The 17546-nt window shown below is 46.9% G+C and overlaps 1 protein-coding gene across 3 annotated transcripts in view; it reads left to right on the top strand.

Moving 5' to 3' along the window:
- LOC138521974 (decapping and exoribonuclease protein-like) overlaps positions 1-16434 on the top strand; it is a 203387-nt gene extending 186953 nt beyond the window's left edge. For 2 of the 3 annotated variants that reach the window (XM_069635165.1, XM_069635166.1), the window contains exons 7-8: positions 6342-6436; positions 13701-16434. In XM_069635165.1, the coding sequence (XP_069491266.1) occupies positions 6342-6436; positions 13701-13821 (216 nt within the window). In that variant the 3' untranslated portion in view covers positions 13822-16434. Of the gene's footprint in view, positions 1-6341; positions 6441-13700 lie in introns of all 3 variants that reach the window. The other variant, XM_069635167.1, reaches the window with a different exon arrangement.
- Positions 16435-17546: the final 1112 nt, after the last annotated feature.

Below are 17546 nucleotides of genomic sequence, written 5' to 3'. Positions count from 1 at the left end.
TTGGTCACTGCCTGTTTTGGGGCGTGTGCTTACCGCTGATTGAGTATGCATATTGCTTCCTGAAATTGCGTGACGATGTAACCAAGGTTACATAAAAGCACTTTTCCTTCGTTTCGGTGCTGCCCGCCATTTGTTTAGGAGAAAAGTGAGTTTGTGAAAAGAAGGAAATCTGTTTCTTCATTGCACGTGAGTGTAGACAAACTGTCTATTTTTCGGTGTATATGCAGTCTTCCAAGTTACTGTATGTAACTGATAGGCTGCACGAATTCAAATATGAGCGGTGAGTGCCGCTCCTAGCCTTTAAAAAGAAAGGTGAAACATTTTGTCCATTATGAGTGGGTTTGAACAAGGTGTGTATTTAGTAGTGTATATGCAGCCATCCATGTTGTTGCATGGGGCTAAAAAGCTGCACTGTTTCAGGTTAGTGCGGCGAGTGCCGCTACTAGCCGAATTGCCATATGAGATCTAATGTTTGGATTGTTCAACATAAAATGAGAGGCTGATGTCAATGTGTGAATGATTTGACTACTCTCAGCTGGGAGTTGTAGTTGTCCCACCATATTTTTCTCAATAGAAATATTTTTTGTTGTTCATTAAGAGACAGTTTGCTTGGACCAAAATGGTGCCATGGAAATTAATACTTAGAGTCAATTACAGCTTGGTTACCAAAGAAGGGCCTGGTAATATGGTGATGATGTTGATGCCACTGCGTTGACTGGCTTGTTTAAAGGTTTAGAGGCTCCGAGTGGTGGAATGAATTCCTCATTAAGCCCTTTGGTATGGGTTTCTAGGCGATAGATCCACCATGCTTCTTTCTCCAGCAGGCACCTAAATATGTTGGACGAGTTTTTTACTACATCTACCACCCACCACAAGATGTCATTGGGTGAGTGTTTTGCTGTCAGGTAGTGGTTGACAAGTGGTGCCGTAGTGGTTTTGCACCTGATGCAGGACCGGTGTTCAGCTCGAGTGGTTTGTCCCACGTATCTAAGTCTGTATGGGCACTCGATACAGTAAACCGCTTGTTTGGTCTTACAGTTTGTTAGAGTTTGTAGGGTCCAAGTGCGCTCACCTGTGAAAACAAAAAGAAGAAATTGAGGCTCAGTACCCCAAAAGGAAATACACCAAACGCGGGTTACAAAGGAACATACAAAAGATCTTTATTTTATACTGAACAGTTTCAAAGGACAAAGCAACAGTTAGCTATCGGCCCACAGTACAACACAGCGAACTCCGGCTCGGTTCGGTGTGCTCAGTGAGTGGGACTGTACATTAGAATAGTCGCACTGTTCGTACCATCGAAATCATGATGTTCAAACCATTTCCAAGTTAATATAAGTTAATACATTACGGATCTAGGGTTTGTGCGAGTTCATCCATCTGTACATTTAGGGTTTACCTTTAATATATTCACTAACAAGCCTAAATGGCAACAGTATATCTTAGGATTTCATGTTAAACCTTCTCAAACAGTTTTATACAATGTAGTCAAACAAGTGTTCACATTTCGGTATTTGAATGCATTGTGTCTAACATATGCTCGTGGATTAGCTTCGTTGGCGCAAGTAATCCTCTAAACACAGGTCAGCGAAGGACAAGGTCTTAGTTCATGACCCCAACATGTAGCCTACAGGCAAGTTATACATTAGTTTATACACAGAGGTCAAGACGGCCATGTTACATTCAGAATGACATTGTCCTCCATCTTAGAACACAGTGTGACTTCTAGAGGGAGAACCTAACATGGCAGATAGACCTAAAATGGCGGCTTACACTGATCTAAGGTCAAGACCTTGCAACATGGATTTCCTCGCAAATGGCTTATAAGCAGCTTGGCGTAGGCGAATATACATATATTCATACAGAATAGGAGGCACGATATAATTTTCTGTTCGACACACCAATTCGAAAATCTTGAATTTTCTTTGTGAAGGCACATGCAGAGCATGCACTGTAGGGATAGTGGCCTTTTATTGATCGTAAATCCCAGAGGCCCGTCTTAGATGACAGTTTTTGATAACTGGAGTGTACCAGTTTGTCCCTTATGTTTGATGCTCTCTTCAGGGCAAAACGAGGGTGAGGCTCGTCCGGTAGGTTTAGTTTCACAATGTCCCAATGTTTAAGAATAATTTTCTTTATCCTGAAGGTGTCAGATCCATAAGTGAGGACACATGTCATCTTGCTGTTGTCCAATGTCTGGGTTTTCGTTGTTAATAAGGACTCACGGTCCGTGAATCGGGCCCGCTTACGTGAGCGACTGATTCATTTTTTGGGATATCCTTGGGTAAAGACTGGAGGGGGGTGTCTGTACTTCTGCTCTCTATATGGTAGAGGAGAGGCACAGAGGACCCCAGCCAAGATTCTCTATTCGGTAGCTATGGTCTAGCAATCAAGGCCTAGCTTCTCAGGAGGTGATGCAGTTTGGTTCTTAAGTACAGTGTAGTCCCCAAACCCCCACAAAGGAATGTCCACCCACTGTATTAGTTAAAACACAGTCTTTATATAATTAATATTCTAGGTTATGTACACTATCACAATAACTCACTTTGTGCTCAGAAAATGGTAAATATATACAGTTCTACAGTGGTACCACAAATATTATCAGATCTCACTAAAGTGCATCAACTATACTGTCAAAATGTCACACAGATCAATAAAGAGGAAACCAGCAGTAGAGAGAGGAAGGAAAGCAAGATGGTTGAACAATTGGCAGAATACTGGCCCCTACCAACTAGGCACAGTTCTGTGTGGAGATCCCTCCCACCTGGGCAACCTGTAAAGCAAAGATGGATCACAAGCCCAGTCCATATATTGTTCTATGAGTCTTATTTCCCTCTACAATAGTTCTACAGCCCCAATGTATCTGGAATTGTAGCGTTCGTCGATGGGAAATTGATGGCCCTTCTTGAGTGCCCTCCCTTTAAGGCAGGAGTCACGGGTCGTCGAACGTCCGACGGAGAACAGGATGAACTACGGCGGTGAAGTGGCAGCTTCGTTCCTAGCGGTGCTCGTCGACGATGGAGCGTTGGCGTCCTGCAAGGAAGAGGCGTGCGGGGCACCTCGGTGACGGTAGTCCTGGACCGCAAAGAGATGTTGAAGAACTGTGGCCCAGCAGGGGCATTGAGTCATCGGCATCTCTGTGGTCTTTAGGTGGTGGGAAACCCACCGGCAGATGCTCCTCGGCGCGTCGACGGTCGGGCCTTCTCCAGCGGGATAAAGCGGACGGCGATGCAGACGAGAGCGTCCTTGGATCAAATGAAGTTCTTAGGCAAACAGAAGCACGGCGGCTCCAGTCGGCAACGGCGGTCGGCGACAGTGGCGGACAACAGTCCGGGCGCTTCTCTTTGGGATTCCGTGGCAGTCCCCATCTCCGGTCGGCAGCCTGTCGTAGGTATGTCTACCAGGGAGCTTTGGCAAAGATCAGCTGGTGCACGATGGTCCCTCGTAGCTCGGGAAGAGGGCACCTTACCAGGTCCTCTCTAGGTCAGTTCTTGGAGACACAGCAGCTTTCAGATTGTGAAGGAGAGCAACAGCAATTCTTCTCTTCCAGCAGTACGTCAAGGTTAAGCTTCAGTTTCACTCCAGTTACTCTTCAGCTTCTGAGCACAAATTCTAGCAGTGAGAGGCCCCCCAGATATACTAGTTGATCTCCCATTCATTCTGCTGGGTCACACTCAGGCAACCAATTGTTCAGAAGGGCATTCATGCAGGCAGGCATCCAATCAGGTGCATAGTGCATTCAGGCCATTCACTCCTCTCCAGACACTCACAACAAGTTATGTGTACTGGGACAAGTACCCAGCCATTCAACACTCCACACTGCATTAATACCAGTTTCGGGCAGAGCTGTCTCAGTCATTGTGTCAACCACCAGATACTAGACACCCACAACACAGAATGCGTATTCGTCACACACTCCATTCACCCAGGTCCCACCCACAGGGTGTACCCAGAACATACAGTCACTGGGAAGGCTCCAGCCAGTCTGGCCTGGACTTCACATGAACACCATATATGGAACTTCCACCCAACAGCCGGTCAGGCAGAAGGGACAGAGTCAGGGCTTCCCAGGACTTTGGGAAAACAAGGTAACGGGCAATAGAAAGCAAGAGGCCACGGGGGCCATCTTGTTTCCTATCAGGAATCAACTGATTCCAATGGCAGGTCCTGGGTATCCCAAAATGGAGGATGCTCAGAGCACCTGTCAAATTCAGCATGGAGCTGCCACCAGCCCATACCCTGCTCTGTGGGCCACACACAGGTGCCCAAAAACATACACTAGGGGCACAGGGTTGTGCCCCCACCCATGGGTCTGTACACCAAACCAAAAGAGAGAGCTGCACCGCCAGGAGTCCCACATGAACTCCTGCGTGGAAAACATGACAGAACACATGATAAAAAGCATTAAAGGACAAGGATACGGAGGCCCTGTCCCTCCGATGCATTCCCAGCATCACACTTCTTTCTTTCAGTCTCATGTCTAGTTCATCTGCCTTTTCATTGAAATCTGAGAGGTCAGTGCAGTTTCTTCCTATGCGCAAATATTGCCCATAGGGAAGATTATCCTTCAGGTGGCAAGAGTGATTGCTGTTATAGTGTAGGAGTGTGTTCCTTGCAATCTCTTTTCGATGGAGGCAACATTTCAGTTTGCCAGCCTCATGTTTGATTATTAAATCGAGGAAAATAATGTGATTTTTTGAATTTTCCATGGTGAATTGAATGTTGCTATCCACCTGGTTTAGCCAGTCCATAAAGGAAAACAGTTCAGCTTCTAGACCTTCCCAGATAAAGACAATGTCATTGATATATTGTTTCCAGGTTTTAATGGATTTAAAGAAAGGGTTGGTTTCACAGAGAATATGGTCCCCTTCAAATTTGGACATGAACAAAATAGCCAAACTTGGGGCAAATGATGCACCCATAGCAATTCCTTTCACTTGCAGGAAGAATGTGCCATTAAATATGAAGTAATTCTTGCACAGTGCAATTTCCAATAATTCCATTAGAAAATTGATGGGAACTCGATCTTGTAACCCATAGTCTGTTAGGTATTGTAACAAGCAGTCCAAAACTTGTGCCTGAGGAATGCTTGTATAGAGGGATGATATATCCATGGTGACTAGTATTTGTTTTTCTGGATGAAAGCTTAGATTTTCAAAGATCTGAATTGTATTCATGGTATCTCTGAGATATGTGTCTGTTTTAATGCTGATGGGCTTGAGAAAGGTATCAATGAATTTGTATAGGGGTTCTTGTATCGAACCGCATCCCGATACTATTGGTCTTCCTGGTGGGTTGGATGGATTTTTGTGAATCTTGGGTAGTGCGTATAGAGTTGGCGTGCGACCCTGACTTGTAGTCAGGAATTTGCATTCATTTTCTGTGATCCAGTTGCGGTCAGAAGCGTATTTCACTGCTTCATTGATCTCTGTTTGAATTTCCTTCATTGGGTCTTTCTTTAGTTTCTTATAACTGTCCCTATCTTCTTCTTCTTTATAGGTTGACATCCATCTATTTGGCGTCTGGCTAGTGGTTTCACTTGTCTTCTTTCTGTGTTCACAAGATATGGGCCCGGGTGGGCAGTGTATTTCTGGCCTGTTGGTCTGTTGGAGGTGTCCTCTGGGTTCGTCTGGCCGGTTAGCGGTACTTTACGGTACAGGTAACCAGCCAGATGAACCCACTGAAAACCAGAATCTGAATAGCATTTATTAGAGCACAAGGTATTCCGGCTCAACTGCCTGTGTGCATTATATGCACCTTGCTGACATCGATGGTGCATTGTTTGGGCGTCCGCTCCGGTACTTGACTTCTTCTGTCAGTTCTTTCGGCTGTGATATAACAGTTAGCAACAGCGGCAGTCTATGCTCCAACTATTTGCCACAAGAGGCGCCCAGGTTGTACTTCCCGATTCTTCTAGGCATATAAGGTGGCCAATCTACCCAGATATCCAACACTTAATCGCTTACTGATCATTTTAAGAAGGTAGCTTTACCATAGGTGGGCCATTCTATGGTTCATACTTGCACAATACCTGCCCATCCCCCCATTCCTTCCAGAGCAATGCTGGGCTGGATCTTGATTGCCCCCTCCTGTGGTGTTGCACGGGGGTACCCCACCTGGCCTGCTAGTTCAGGACAAGGCCAAAGCGGCCCGACCTCCCATGACAATTCCCCGCAGTGCATCCCAATCTGTCCGATTGTGATGGTGGTGGTTCTATGCACCACTGTGCTTCTACCACTATAGATTAATGTACAAAGGTGCATTGGGGATGCCAGTAATCATTGGAAACAGAACTAGACTGCAGGTGTGGGTGTGCGCTGACTGTTGTGTCTACCCCACAGGCGGCACCCGACTTCTGGAAGCCGGCTGTGTGCATGAACTTTCTCGATGCCTTCCTGTCCTTCGTGAAGGAGGTGGTGACCGAAGACAACCCTGAGTAAGTAAGTGTGGGGGGAAGTGAGACTGGAGTCTCTGTACCAGGCAGAGCTTACTGTACCATTTACCAGGGCAACGGAATAGCCTATTTGGGTTTGGTTCATATGTGTAGCTTTAGCATCATTTAGTGAAGGAAAACCTATTGCGATGGATAGGGGTAAACGGCAAATGCGTATGTATACATATCAGCCTCACAGATGCAGCGTTTTCCCTCCTTCCTTTTCCTGAAAGGTAACCACTTTGTGTATGCCTTGTCTTTAACTGGTTGCCTCTACAGTCGGTTTAATGAAATGAGTCCCAGATGTCCAAGGCTTCACCTGACAGTCCTTGTTTTGCCCTCCTTGTTTTGTGTGAAGTGCTTGCCTGTTTTGTGTTGAGTACTGTATGGATTGTTGTACTGTAACTTATAATGGTGTCAACATTGTGCCGCCATGGGTGGAGAACCCACTAAGGACTTCCGATAGTGGAATCAAAGGTTTCTCTGGATAGGCAAACAGGGTGTGTGATTTCCCTCATCAATAATATCAGAGGGACATGAGGAGAGGAACAAGCAGGCTGCCCAAACAGAGAGAAGGCGCTGAGTCGGAGTTCCACACATATAACTAAAGGGAAGAGCTCCAGGATGGCTCTTCAAAACACCTTAGGGGATCTGCTCACATATGGCAGGAATGGCGCGGAGAAGACCGCGGCAGCTAACACTTGAGTGTCCCTGGGGCCCTCTATGTTCACTTTTGATTGGTTTTGGCAAGGGGCATGACAGAGGCACAGAAACCTGTGGTACCTGGTTTTCGTGCGTTTTTACACCCATCACTGAGAACAGTCGTTAAGGCCGCCTGCCAACTGCGTGCACGGCGGGCCGCCTCAAAGTGAATCCTTATGGAGTCCACCTGGTTTTTGCTGGTGTAAAAACAAGCAGATTCTGTGAGGGTGTCGGCATCTCTGCCCGTATGAACATACTGCGGAATAGCAGCAAAAGGACACGGGCCAAAAAACGTCACAGGCCACACTTTGTTGGCTCAGTGGCTGCGCCTGCCATTAAATGACTCCTGGACTCCTTCCGCCTAAATCAAAATGGCCGCTAATAGGTTCAATTTAAAAGCCATGAAATCCATCACAATCGCATACACAATCACACTTGCAAGTGAGACAAAACGATGCAGAATCAACACACAGACCCTGGGGCACTCATTTCAGAGGCCTAGGCCTTCTAACTCCAAAGAGGTCTTGGCGGGACAAGGGTGCTGAAACTGTGTAGCTCACCGATTACGCCACATCTTGACGCCATGGCTTAAACTCAAAACAGGCAGCCATGGATTTGATATTGAGAGCTAGAGCAGCCTGGGGCCTTCTGCACACTGAATAAGACATTGGGAAAAGTGATCCTGGGTGGGAAAGCATTCCAGTACAGAATGGCAGGATACAATTACTGCGACCCCCGGAAATGTCAACTTCTTTTTTATTTCAACACCCTTTTCAGTCCATATATATGTGGAGGTATGGGCACAGCATATAATGGATAAAGGGGAGTCTGTGGTGGGGTCTCGGTCTCCCCCCACATATATATGGGATGAAAAGGGGGTCAAAATAAAGACTGCATTTTTGGGGGTCGCAGTAAACGGGCGCAGTAATCACATAGTGCCAATGGCAGTCGGGGGGTAGCACTCAAGCCATGGCCACCCAGAGTGATGCGCATGCTGTCACTCCCGGTGACATCTGGAGGAGACACACAGAGTGTAGAGACCAGTATTGTGAGTCAGTGTCCTTTGCAATGAGGAGAACTCCATAGGATGCCTTCCTTTGATGAAAGGGTATGTATCATTACAAGTAAGGATCTGAACCATACCCTGTATATAATTATATAAGACACGATGACATAAAGAGCAGCTGGACGCTATGAGTGAAAACAGAAGAGGACTCGGGCAGCGGCAGTTGTCTAGTGTATTTGTATTTTGTTTATTTGTAAAGCGCACCGAGCCCGGAGGCATCTGGGTGCATTTCTTAATCTTACACAGTTACATATATACATTACAGTGATACATACATACATGACTTGCAGATTACAAATGATAATCATCGGGCATTGAGCATATTCATATGAGACATATGTACATGGTTACCAGCGGGGTTCACGTATAACAAGCAGGAGAAGGCGTAGGAGTAACGCCTAGGACTGGTGAGCTAGTGAACTTGCGCTAGGAGCCAGATTATGACTTTGCTTCTAAAGGGGTGGTAGGATGGTTCAGACCTGATTGAGATGGGTGGAGTATTCCATGGAGACACAAATTCCCATAGAGACTACAGATCTATCTCTGCCCAAAAGCGAACTCTCCCTACACCTGTTACTCACCGCTCCGGTAATCGATCACTGCCTGTAGATAGGCGACCTTGGAGGAGGTAGTTTCCACAGATATTCACAAGACAGCCTCTGGTAACCTGACACCTCCTGAATTCTAAGATTCAGGCTTCCTCAAGGAGGGTCTCTTTTCTGCGATGTGCCTCTCTGCTGTTTCAACCTGAACAGGCAGAATTGCCAATCGCTTAAAAGAGCGGGGAGAACACACACCGCCAACCAATGCTGCAAAGGAATACAAAGATGGTTAGAGGAGCCAAGGTATGAAAGAATGCAAGAAAAGAATAGTACTAAGGAATACCTACGTGGGGTTTGAGGAGTGGAATATGCTATAGGATTGACCTATAAAAGAAAATAAACTATTACCCTCTACGTCAATGTAATAAACCAGAGTTGCCCGAATAAATGGGTAAGTAATTCAAACACAGACCTGAAGGGAGAACTGGCAGGAATGAATGAAGTCCAAATGGAGGGAAACGACGAAAGGATAAAATAAAAAAAAGGAAGGTTAGTACAGGAGAGTAACCCGGGCGGCACGAGGGTCGCACTAGTGACGGGTTGGTGCACGTACCGGAAAGCGTCAATATGCACTTGGTGAGTAGTTCACTGTAGAATGTTGAAGTCCCAAAGGATGTAGCAACCAAGTTCAAAAGTAAAGGCTAACGGCGGAATCCAACAGAGAGGGTTTTAACTAATATGAACAGTTCAGGATAATAGCAAGTGAAATGGCATCAGGAAGAGACCGTGGACAAGTACAGAGGACAACCAATGACCTTAGTGGGCCGTCGAACCAGGAAGTCACTGAGGAAAAAGGCAGGCAGTCCATGAAGGAGTCCGGGTCAGTAAGGGAGCGGGCGTAACCAAAACCAAAGGAGTATCCAAATGCAGTCCAAATAGAATAGCCAAGCGTCGGAAACCAGAAGATCGAAAATAGAGCACTGACTGGAAGTCAGAAGGGAGTACGGAACGTAACCGCAAGGAGAGTAACGCTACAATTAGCAGCAGAGAGCTGTACGAGTAGCGGTGCTTTAAAGTACAGGTGGGCGTGGTTTAGGTGCACCTTCCTTATGCCTGCAAGGTGTCAGCTGACACGAGACGTGCCGGCGTGTAAACAAGCGCCATGGCAACCTGTATCGATTCCAGAGGGGAGCCGGTGAGTGTGCTGTTCTTCGGGTGAACCCCGCCTATGTGCCGGCGCCGGCATTCCGCGTAGAAAATGTAACACCACACCTATTCACATGCACTGTAGAGTGGTCCATCCAAGGACTGAAAATAAGCCCACAGCGGCTCCTCACCGTATGCCGCAAGCCTTGCTGTGGTAGACCTCACCATTCTGCGTTCTCTAAGAAATAAAGACCACCTCCCCCATGGATCTAAAGTGGATCCCCTCCAGCCGAACAGGGCAAACGCCTTGACAAAGTCTCAGGCAAGGAATTCCCCTGCTCTTCCTTCCCGCCTGGATCAACACTAGTGAGAAGAAATAGAAAAGTTGATCGAATATCTGCCAGACAGAGAGGACACGCTGCTATCCAAGGTGAGAAACAGTTCATTGCCTTTATCTAACTTGACCGAATATGTGTGCTGCGGACTCTACTGAAGAAGCATTCATCCAGATGGTTATAGACAGCAAGTTTGTCAGTATTAACAGTGCTAATCCTGCTGCAGGCGATGGAGGTACACCCACCAGAACATGAGCTATGGTTCTCCTCAGTTTTAAATACCATAGGTCTTGTAACAGAGGTTAATCCACCAGAACATGAGCTATGGTTCTCCTCAATTTTAAATCCCCTAGGACTTGTAACATTTGTAAATCCACCAGAACATGAGCTATGGTTCTGTTCAGTTTTAAATACCATAGGTCTTGTAACAGAGGTTAATCCAGCAGAACATGAGCTATGCTTCTACTCAATTTTAAATCCCCTAGGACTTGTAACATTTGTAAACCCACCAGAATATGAGCTATGGTTCTCCTCAGTTTTAAATACCATAGGTCTTGTAACAGAGGTTAATCCACCAGGACATGAGCTATGGTTCTCCTCAATTTTAAATCCCCTAGGACTTGTAACATTTGTAAATCCACCGGAACATGAGCTATGGTTCTCCTCAATTTGAAGTCCCATAGGACATCATTGAGAATTGAAGAAATTACCATTACAGACGGTAGTAATTCTGCCAGTCGTAATTTCAGCCTTTCTCTGGAAGAAATACCTGTATGTAACTGCTGGAGACATTTCCACCTCCTGGGAACTCAACGCATACTCAACGAAAGTTTATTCAGTCTGCCAAATTATGCGTTGAGTTCCCAGTGGTAATTCCGTTACCACTGTTTTTTTCACTTCATTGTCGAATCATAGCCAAAGTGTCGACCAAAAAGTGTATAGCCTTTTAATATTTATATTGGTGGGTGTGTATTGTGCAATACACAGCCAGGAGCTACTTCAGAGCACCAACAGGGGAATTTTGGGAGGTGAGAGGGTATAGCTATTTCGTGTGATATCACAGTCTGATATCCGGTCCTGCAGAGGTGTTACAGTACCATTATAGGACCCCGGAGTGATGTCCCTAGAATTATATCAGTTTTATATTGGCTATTTCGGGTGATATCACAGTCTGATATCAGGCTCCAGTAGAGGTGTTACAGTACCATTACAGGTCCCCGGAGTGAGGTCCAAAGGATTATATCACTCTTATGCTGGCTAATTCAGGTTATATCACAGTCTGATATCAGGCTCCTGCAGAGGTCTTACAGTACCATTACAGGTCCCCGGAGTGAGGTCCCTAGGATTATATCACTCTTATGCTGGCTAATTCAGGTTTAATTCAGGTTATATCACAGTCTGATATCAGGCTCCTGCAGAGGTCTTACAGTACCATTACAGGTCCCAGGAGTGATGTCCCTAGGATTATATCAGTCTTATGCTGGCTATTTCGGGTGATATCACAGTCTAATATCAGGCTCCTGTAGAGTGTTACAGTACCATTACAGGTCCCCAGAGTGATGTCTCTGGGATAATATCCGTCTTATGTTGGCTAGTGATCCTCCCGCACTGGTCCACCACCAGGAACTGGATCTAATAGCGATGGCCGTGTCCTGGCCGCCTGGATGACAGATCCCTGGGGACTAGTGGGTGAGACACTTTTGGGTTCTCACACTTCTCACAACCCACCTCCTTCTCCAGGTACTGCTTCCTAATCTGTGCATAGCATGTGAACTAAGTAGATCCACAAGCCTCAGAAGGCATACATCACTCACCGTAATCGTATTTCTGATGCTTGTATCTGCTTAGATTCACATGCGCCCATCCTTTCTCCCCTGCTGCAGTTTGAAGGTGCATAGATGTTCTATCTTTACCTTTCTACTTTATCTTTCATGTACTCATGCAAACACTTCATGCACCTTCATGACGGCAGTGGTCGAAGTGTCGGAAAAGAAGTAGTGGATCTATTTTCCCTACTGGACTGCCCCCTACCAAACCCATCGCCACGCCCCTCCCACACACAGCACAAACCCCCAAACACATGCACCTGCTGTTGAAGCGAATGTTTAGTGCAGTGCAACTTTCAACTTCTTCCTACACTTTTATTTTAAAGCAAAACCATCCCGGAACGGTGTCTTTTTAAAATAAAAGTATAGGAAAAGTAAAACTTAATTAAAAAAGTAGAGGAGTACCACTCCCACCCACTTTGTCCACTGTCTGACGGCTCTCGACGCGTGAAGGCCCATGGGTACAGTAGACATCACACTAGGGGTAGTATTACAGACATGCCCAGTTGACTATCCTTTTCGAGTTTCGAAAACAAGTCATGTCACTACCACTAGATGTCGGCCTATGCATAGCATGTGAAACAAGAAGCAGAAATACAGTTATGGTGAGTAATGTATGCCATATATTTGAATATGCTGCTTTTTTCTTGATATTCTTTCCAGTAATTCACTCTGGGGAAAAAGGTGATTGTTGTGTAATAATGCGCGAGAACTCTCAGTGTGGCTGGTTAAACACCTTTATTGTGGCACCGGTGTCAGCTTTAATATAAACATCAATTTAGCAGTTAATGGGCCTCATTCCGAGTATGGCGGTAAGGGATAGCGGCCACCGGTAACGAGACCGGTGGCGGTGATCCCTTACCGCCATACTCCGAGTTCCCTTTGCGCCCTCGCCCTTAACGTCTGCTTTGAGCAGGTGTTAAAGTCGAGGGCGCAAAGTGGCCTCCAAGCCAATAACGGTCACCGTTATTTGCATCTTCCCCATTCCCATTGAGCCCTATGGGGGCTCATTTGGGAATGGGGAAGAGCCTTGGTGAATGAGGAATTACCGCCCCGCCAACCTTGGAATGGGGCGGTAATTCCGCCATCCACCAAGGCGCTGTCAGTCCGGGTACGGCGTCAACCAAGGCGTTAATAGCGCCATTGGTTATCGCCGTACTCGGAATGAGGCCCATTGAGTCCTAGGGCAGCTGGCCCTCAACAGTGCTCGATGCTGTGATGTCACAAAGTCTCTGCTTCAGCGCATGCAGTCTCATAGCAGGAGCGCCGGGAGCTGAACCTGCTCCGTGCCCTCTGCTCCGGCTTCTCGCGCTTCGCGCTCTCCCCGCCCAGCACTTCAGGGTTGGGCCGAAATCTCACGAGCCTGGGAGTCCCGCGATATCTCTACAGCGATTAACACATTAGAAGAAATGTGGATTAATGGTATTAGACATACTAAAAACCGGGGAGGGGGCAGGGGGATGTTGTAGTGCCTGGAAGAATAATGATGCAAGGAGAAATACCACTCTGAAAAGAAAGAATGTATCCCTTGTATGTGACTTGAAAAAAGAACAACCTAGATTGTTTTAGGATCCCCGCCTAATATTAGGTGTGTTACCGCCTCTAAAACAATGCGTGAGCCGGACAATAATCACTCTTTTCTAATTGCAGGCTCGTGCACGTCTTCTCCTTCACCCCGTACGATGCTGTGCGCTATACCAGCAAGAGAGGCCCGGAGCACTGCTTCCTGTTGCCGGAGTACGTGCAACACGTCAAGGCGCTTCGCCGCTGAGCGGCCGGCTTCGCCCATGCATGGTGCAAGAAGAGAAACAGGAAATAAGTGCACCTAAGAACTGCTCATTTCTTAATAGGTGTTTTTTTTAGATATTTTTCACAGCAGTGAAGTTCTGATACACCAGGAGAACATACGGCATATCCGCTCAGTTCCTTCCCAGCGACTTGCCATATTTTCTGCATCTACGTCTTGTTCCTAGGAATCCCTGAACAGTAGCTAGTCCCAAGGGCTCTAAAAAGGGTATTGATATGATATGATAGGGTTTTTATAGCGCGCTTAATACCCAGAGGTTTCTAAGCGCAGAACCGGGGATCGAACCTGTGTTGCGCCGTCGTCTTGCTTCCAAGGCGAGCACGTTGCCCCTGAGCTATCCTTCCAGGCAACCCTTTAAATACTTGTTTTATTATGACAGAGTGTGGACGCTGGATACACACAGAAGACCGTCGTTTTTAGACTGCTTCGGGATTGTTGGGCCTCATTTTGAGTTTGGTGGTAATTCGGTAATTCGGTGGTTACGTTTACCATGGGTTAACGAGTGATGGAATGGCGCTATTAATCCAGTTTTTGAAGCCCATAGAACTTCATCAGAATTTTGGCGAACAGTAATTCTGCCACTTTTTGCTGGATTTGAAGCCTCCACTTTTCCTCCGAATTCAAAATTCATCTTTCCACCCTGTCCGTCCACAGGCCTTTTGCATAAGGGCACAGAGCACCAACAGCCACTCCATCGAGCATCCAGGGCTGCCAGCTGGCCTGGTTCCATAACGCATAGCCGGTGAGATAGCACCGTGAGTTCAGCACTCGTTCTGACATCTGTGCATAGCCTGCAGGTTCTAATCCCGGCAGGTGCAACTCATCCTTCTTTGTGTGAGTGGTGGAAACAGGACCTAGTTTAAAGTGGGGGTGGAATGAGCGGTGGCTGGATAGAGCCACCTCCTGCCCATCCTCCCTGCGTGCATGGGAGACTGAGACTTGGTGCTGCTTCTGCAGGAACTTCTAACTGGAGTCCTTTGTGACCCGATTGATACTCTTTCCTTTCTGTGAACTGGGCCCAGTAATGCAGAAGATCCTACCTGTTGAGGCTTCCTCCTTGATGTGTATCGGGGATACACAACCTCTGCTCCAGGTTCTACGTCTGTGTGCACCCCAATATCCCCCTTTCTCTCTGCACAGCCTTCTCATGTGCAATGCCCACTTTCTGAGTGAATGGCTCATGAGTTAAGCCCTTACAACATGAGGCCAGCCTGCCCTTCACAAGTTCGAATCCCAGCAGGACGGCTCAGTCCTTTATCTTAATGAGGTCGATGAATTGAGTACCATGAATTGGATAATAGTAATGCCTACTATTGCAGTGCTTAATAGTCAGAGGAATCTGGCATGAAGAACTATATATTTTTTTTAAATCATTGTGAATGGGATTCTGAGATTCTCAAACGTGATGGCTCACACAGCCTGCTCCTAAGCATCGAGACACAGAGAGCGTACTGTACCAAAATGAATGACGTCTGGACACCTGGCTGCTGTGAGACGTCATCTCCTTCCGCCACTCCGCCTGGGTCCTAGTGCCCTGCAGTTCCTTCCTCATGCCACTTATGAACACACCAAAGAAATCCAGACTGAGAGCGAGCCCCATGGCACCCCACACTTCACCTCTGTGTCCTCATCACTCACCGTGAGGGTCATGGCTCAACCAGTTCCTAACCACATTTCCAGGGCTGTCGCCGCCATTCCAAGTCCTCTGTGTGGCCTGCAGTGCAAGGCTTTGGTAAAAATTCAAGCTCACATGCAACCACTTCTCTCCCAGCAATCTGCACGCACTTTACCACACTGCATCAACAACACATAAACAGCACCTACAGCACAGGAGGTCTCGCCCGATCCGATACTTGCACCAAAGCCCAGCACCCGGTGCACACCACCTCTCCCACTCTCCTACTCTCCTCCTCTTGACTAACCCTACCCACCCTCCTTCCTGTTTACAGAACCGCCAGAGCGCCTGGGGACCAATTCCGTTGGTGACGGTGCGCTATATAAGTACCTTTAACATAACATAACATAACATGCATCCATCTACTGGTAAAATGGCTCAGCGGGTTAAACACTATGGTCGTTGCTGTGATCTGCGTTTGATCTGCAGGTCGCAGGGTCAAATCCTTGCAAGCTCTTTAATCCTTCCGAGGTCAATAAATGAGTACCAATGTCGATTGGGTAATAACAGTAATATATGTAAATATGTCCTTTATAAAGCGCTTTAGATTAAAGCGTTGTATAAAAAACAAATTATTATCTGCCTTGCACCACTTTGCTGGTAACCCAGTGAGTTTGGCATAACTTCCATCTTGCGGCACACACTGCCGACCACTCTGCAAACTTTAAAATCTGTGTTTTCCTTTCAAGTCTCGTTCCCATTAATGGACCTACAGCTACATGCCAGCCACTCTTTGCTCGAGGGAGTAGCCTGCCCAATGTTGCATGCCAGCTGGCCGCTTTCATGCCAAAATCTGCTGCTTTTTAATGTGTACTATAAACCCTGTTGTGCTTTTTATTGGAGTGGTCATTGTGTATTTGAAAGATAATCACTAAATTAAAAGTCAATCTTTGTAAAACGGAGGAGAAGCCGTATTTTGCATTATTTCTATTCTCAGTATCTACGAGAACACATTGGGGTGCAAGCACCCCGAGAGCCTAAACAAGTGATAAGTCTCTCTCTCTAAAGAGGGGTGGGCAGCTAAGTTTCCAAATCACCAGAAGTGTCGGAAGCACCCCAAATTTCTCTATAAGTGGAAAGAGGTGCAGACAGGGAGGAATTCCAGTCACTTTTTACAGACTTCCGGGTCAATGCTTGTCTGGTGCGGCCTCCACAACTCAAGAAACATGCATAGAACTGCACACACATGTTACATGCATAGTGTACTAACATAACCTAGTGATTGCCTCACTATTGATTGGTACCCCTGCCATGTACCCCTGGTACCCCTGCCATGTACGTGGCATTGCTCCCTGCCTTTTTGGTCGCTTGTCACTGTACCCTGTGACCTATTGAGACCCTTTTGGTCGCCAGCTACTGCACCCTGTGACCTATCGGAGACCCTTTTGGTCGCTTGCCATTGTACCCTGTGACCTATTTAGACACTTTGATCATTTGCCACTGCACCTTGTGACTTTTCTGAGACCCCTGGTCGCCTGCCACTGCACCCTGGGACCTATTTGAGACCCTTTTGGTCACTTGCCATTGTACCCTGTGACCTATTTAGACACTTTGATCATTTGCCACTGCACCCTCTGACCTATCTGAGACCCCTGGTCGCCTGCCACTGCACCCTGGGACCTATTTGAGACCCTTTTGGTCGCTTGCCATTGTACCCTGTGACCTATTTAGACACTTTGGTCGCTTGTCACTGTACCCTGTGACCTATCGGAGACCCTTTTGGTCGCTTGCCATTGTACCTTGTGACCTGTTTAGACACTTTGATCGTTTGCCACTGCACCCTGTGACTTATCTGAGACCCCTGGTCGCCGGCCACTGCACCCTGGGACCTAGTCAAGATCCTTTGGTCGTTTGCCCTGCCCGTTGCTAACTACTCTAAGTCATGCATCCTAGCTCATATTGTGAATGTCGAATCTAGGTGAACCTATCTGCACCCTGCACACTTAGATTACACGACTACTAAGCACCAGACCATCACAGGATAACCTGCCAACAAACACAGCTATGACATCTC

The sequence above is a fragment of the Ambystoma mexicanum genome, chromosome 13 (assembly GCF_040938575.1).
Source record: "Ambystoma mexicanum isolate Mex_15411 chromosome 13, UKY_AmexF1_1, whole genome shotgun sequence".
In the NCBI taxonomy this organism is placed as follows: Eukaryota; Metazoa; Chordata; class Amphibia; order Caudata; family Ambystomatidae; genus Ambystoma; species Ambystoma mexicanum.
This window is presented reverse-complemented; position numbering and strand designations above follow the sequence as displayed.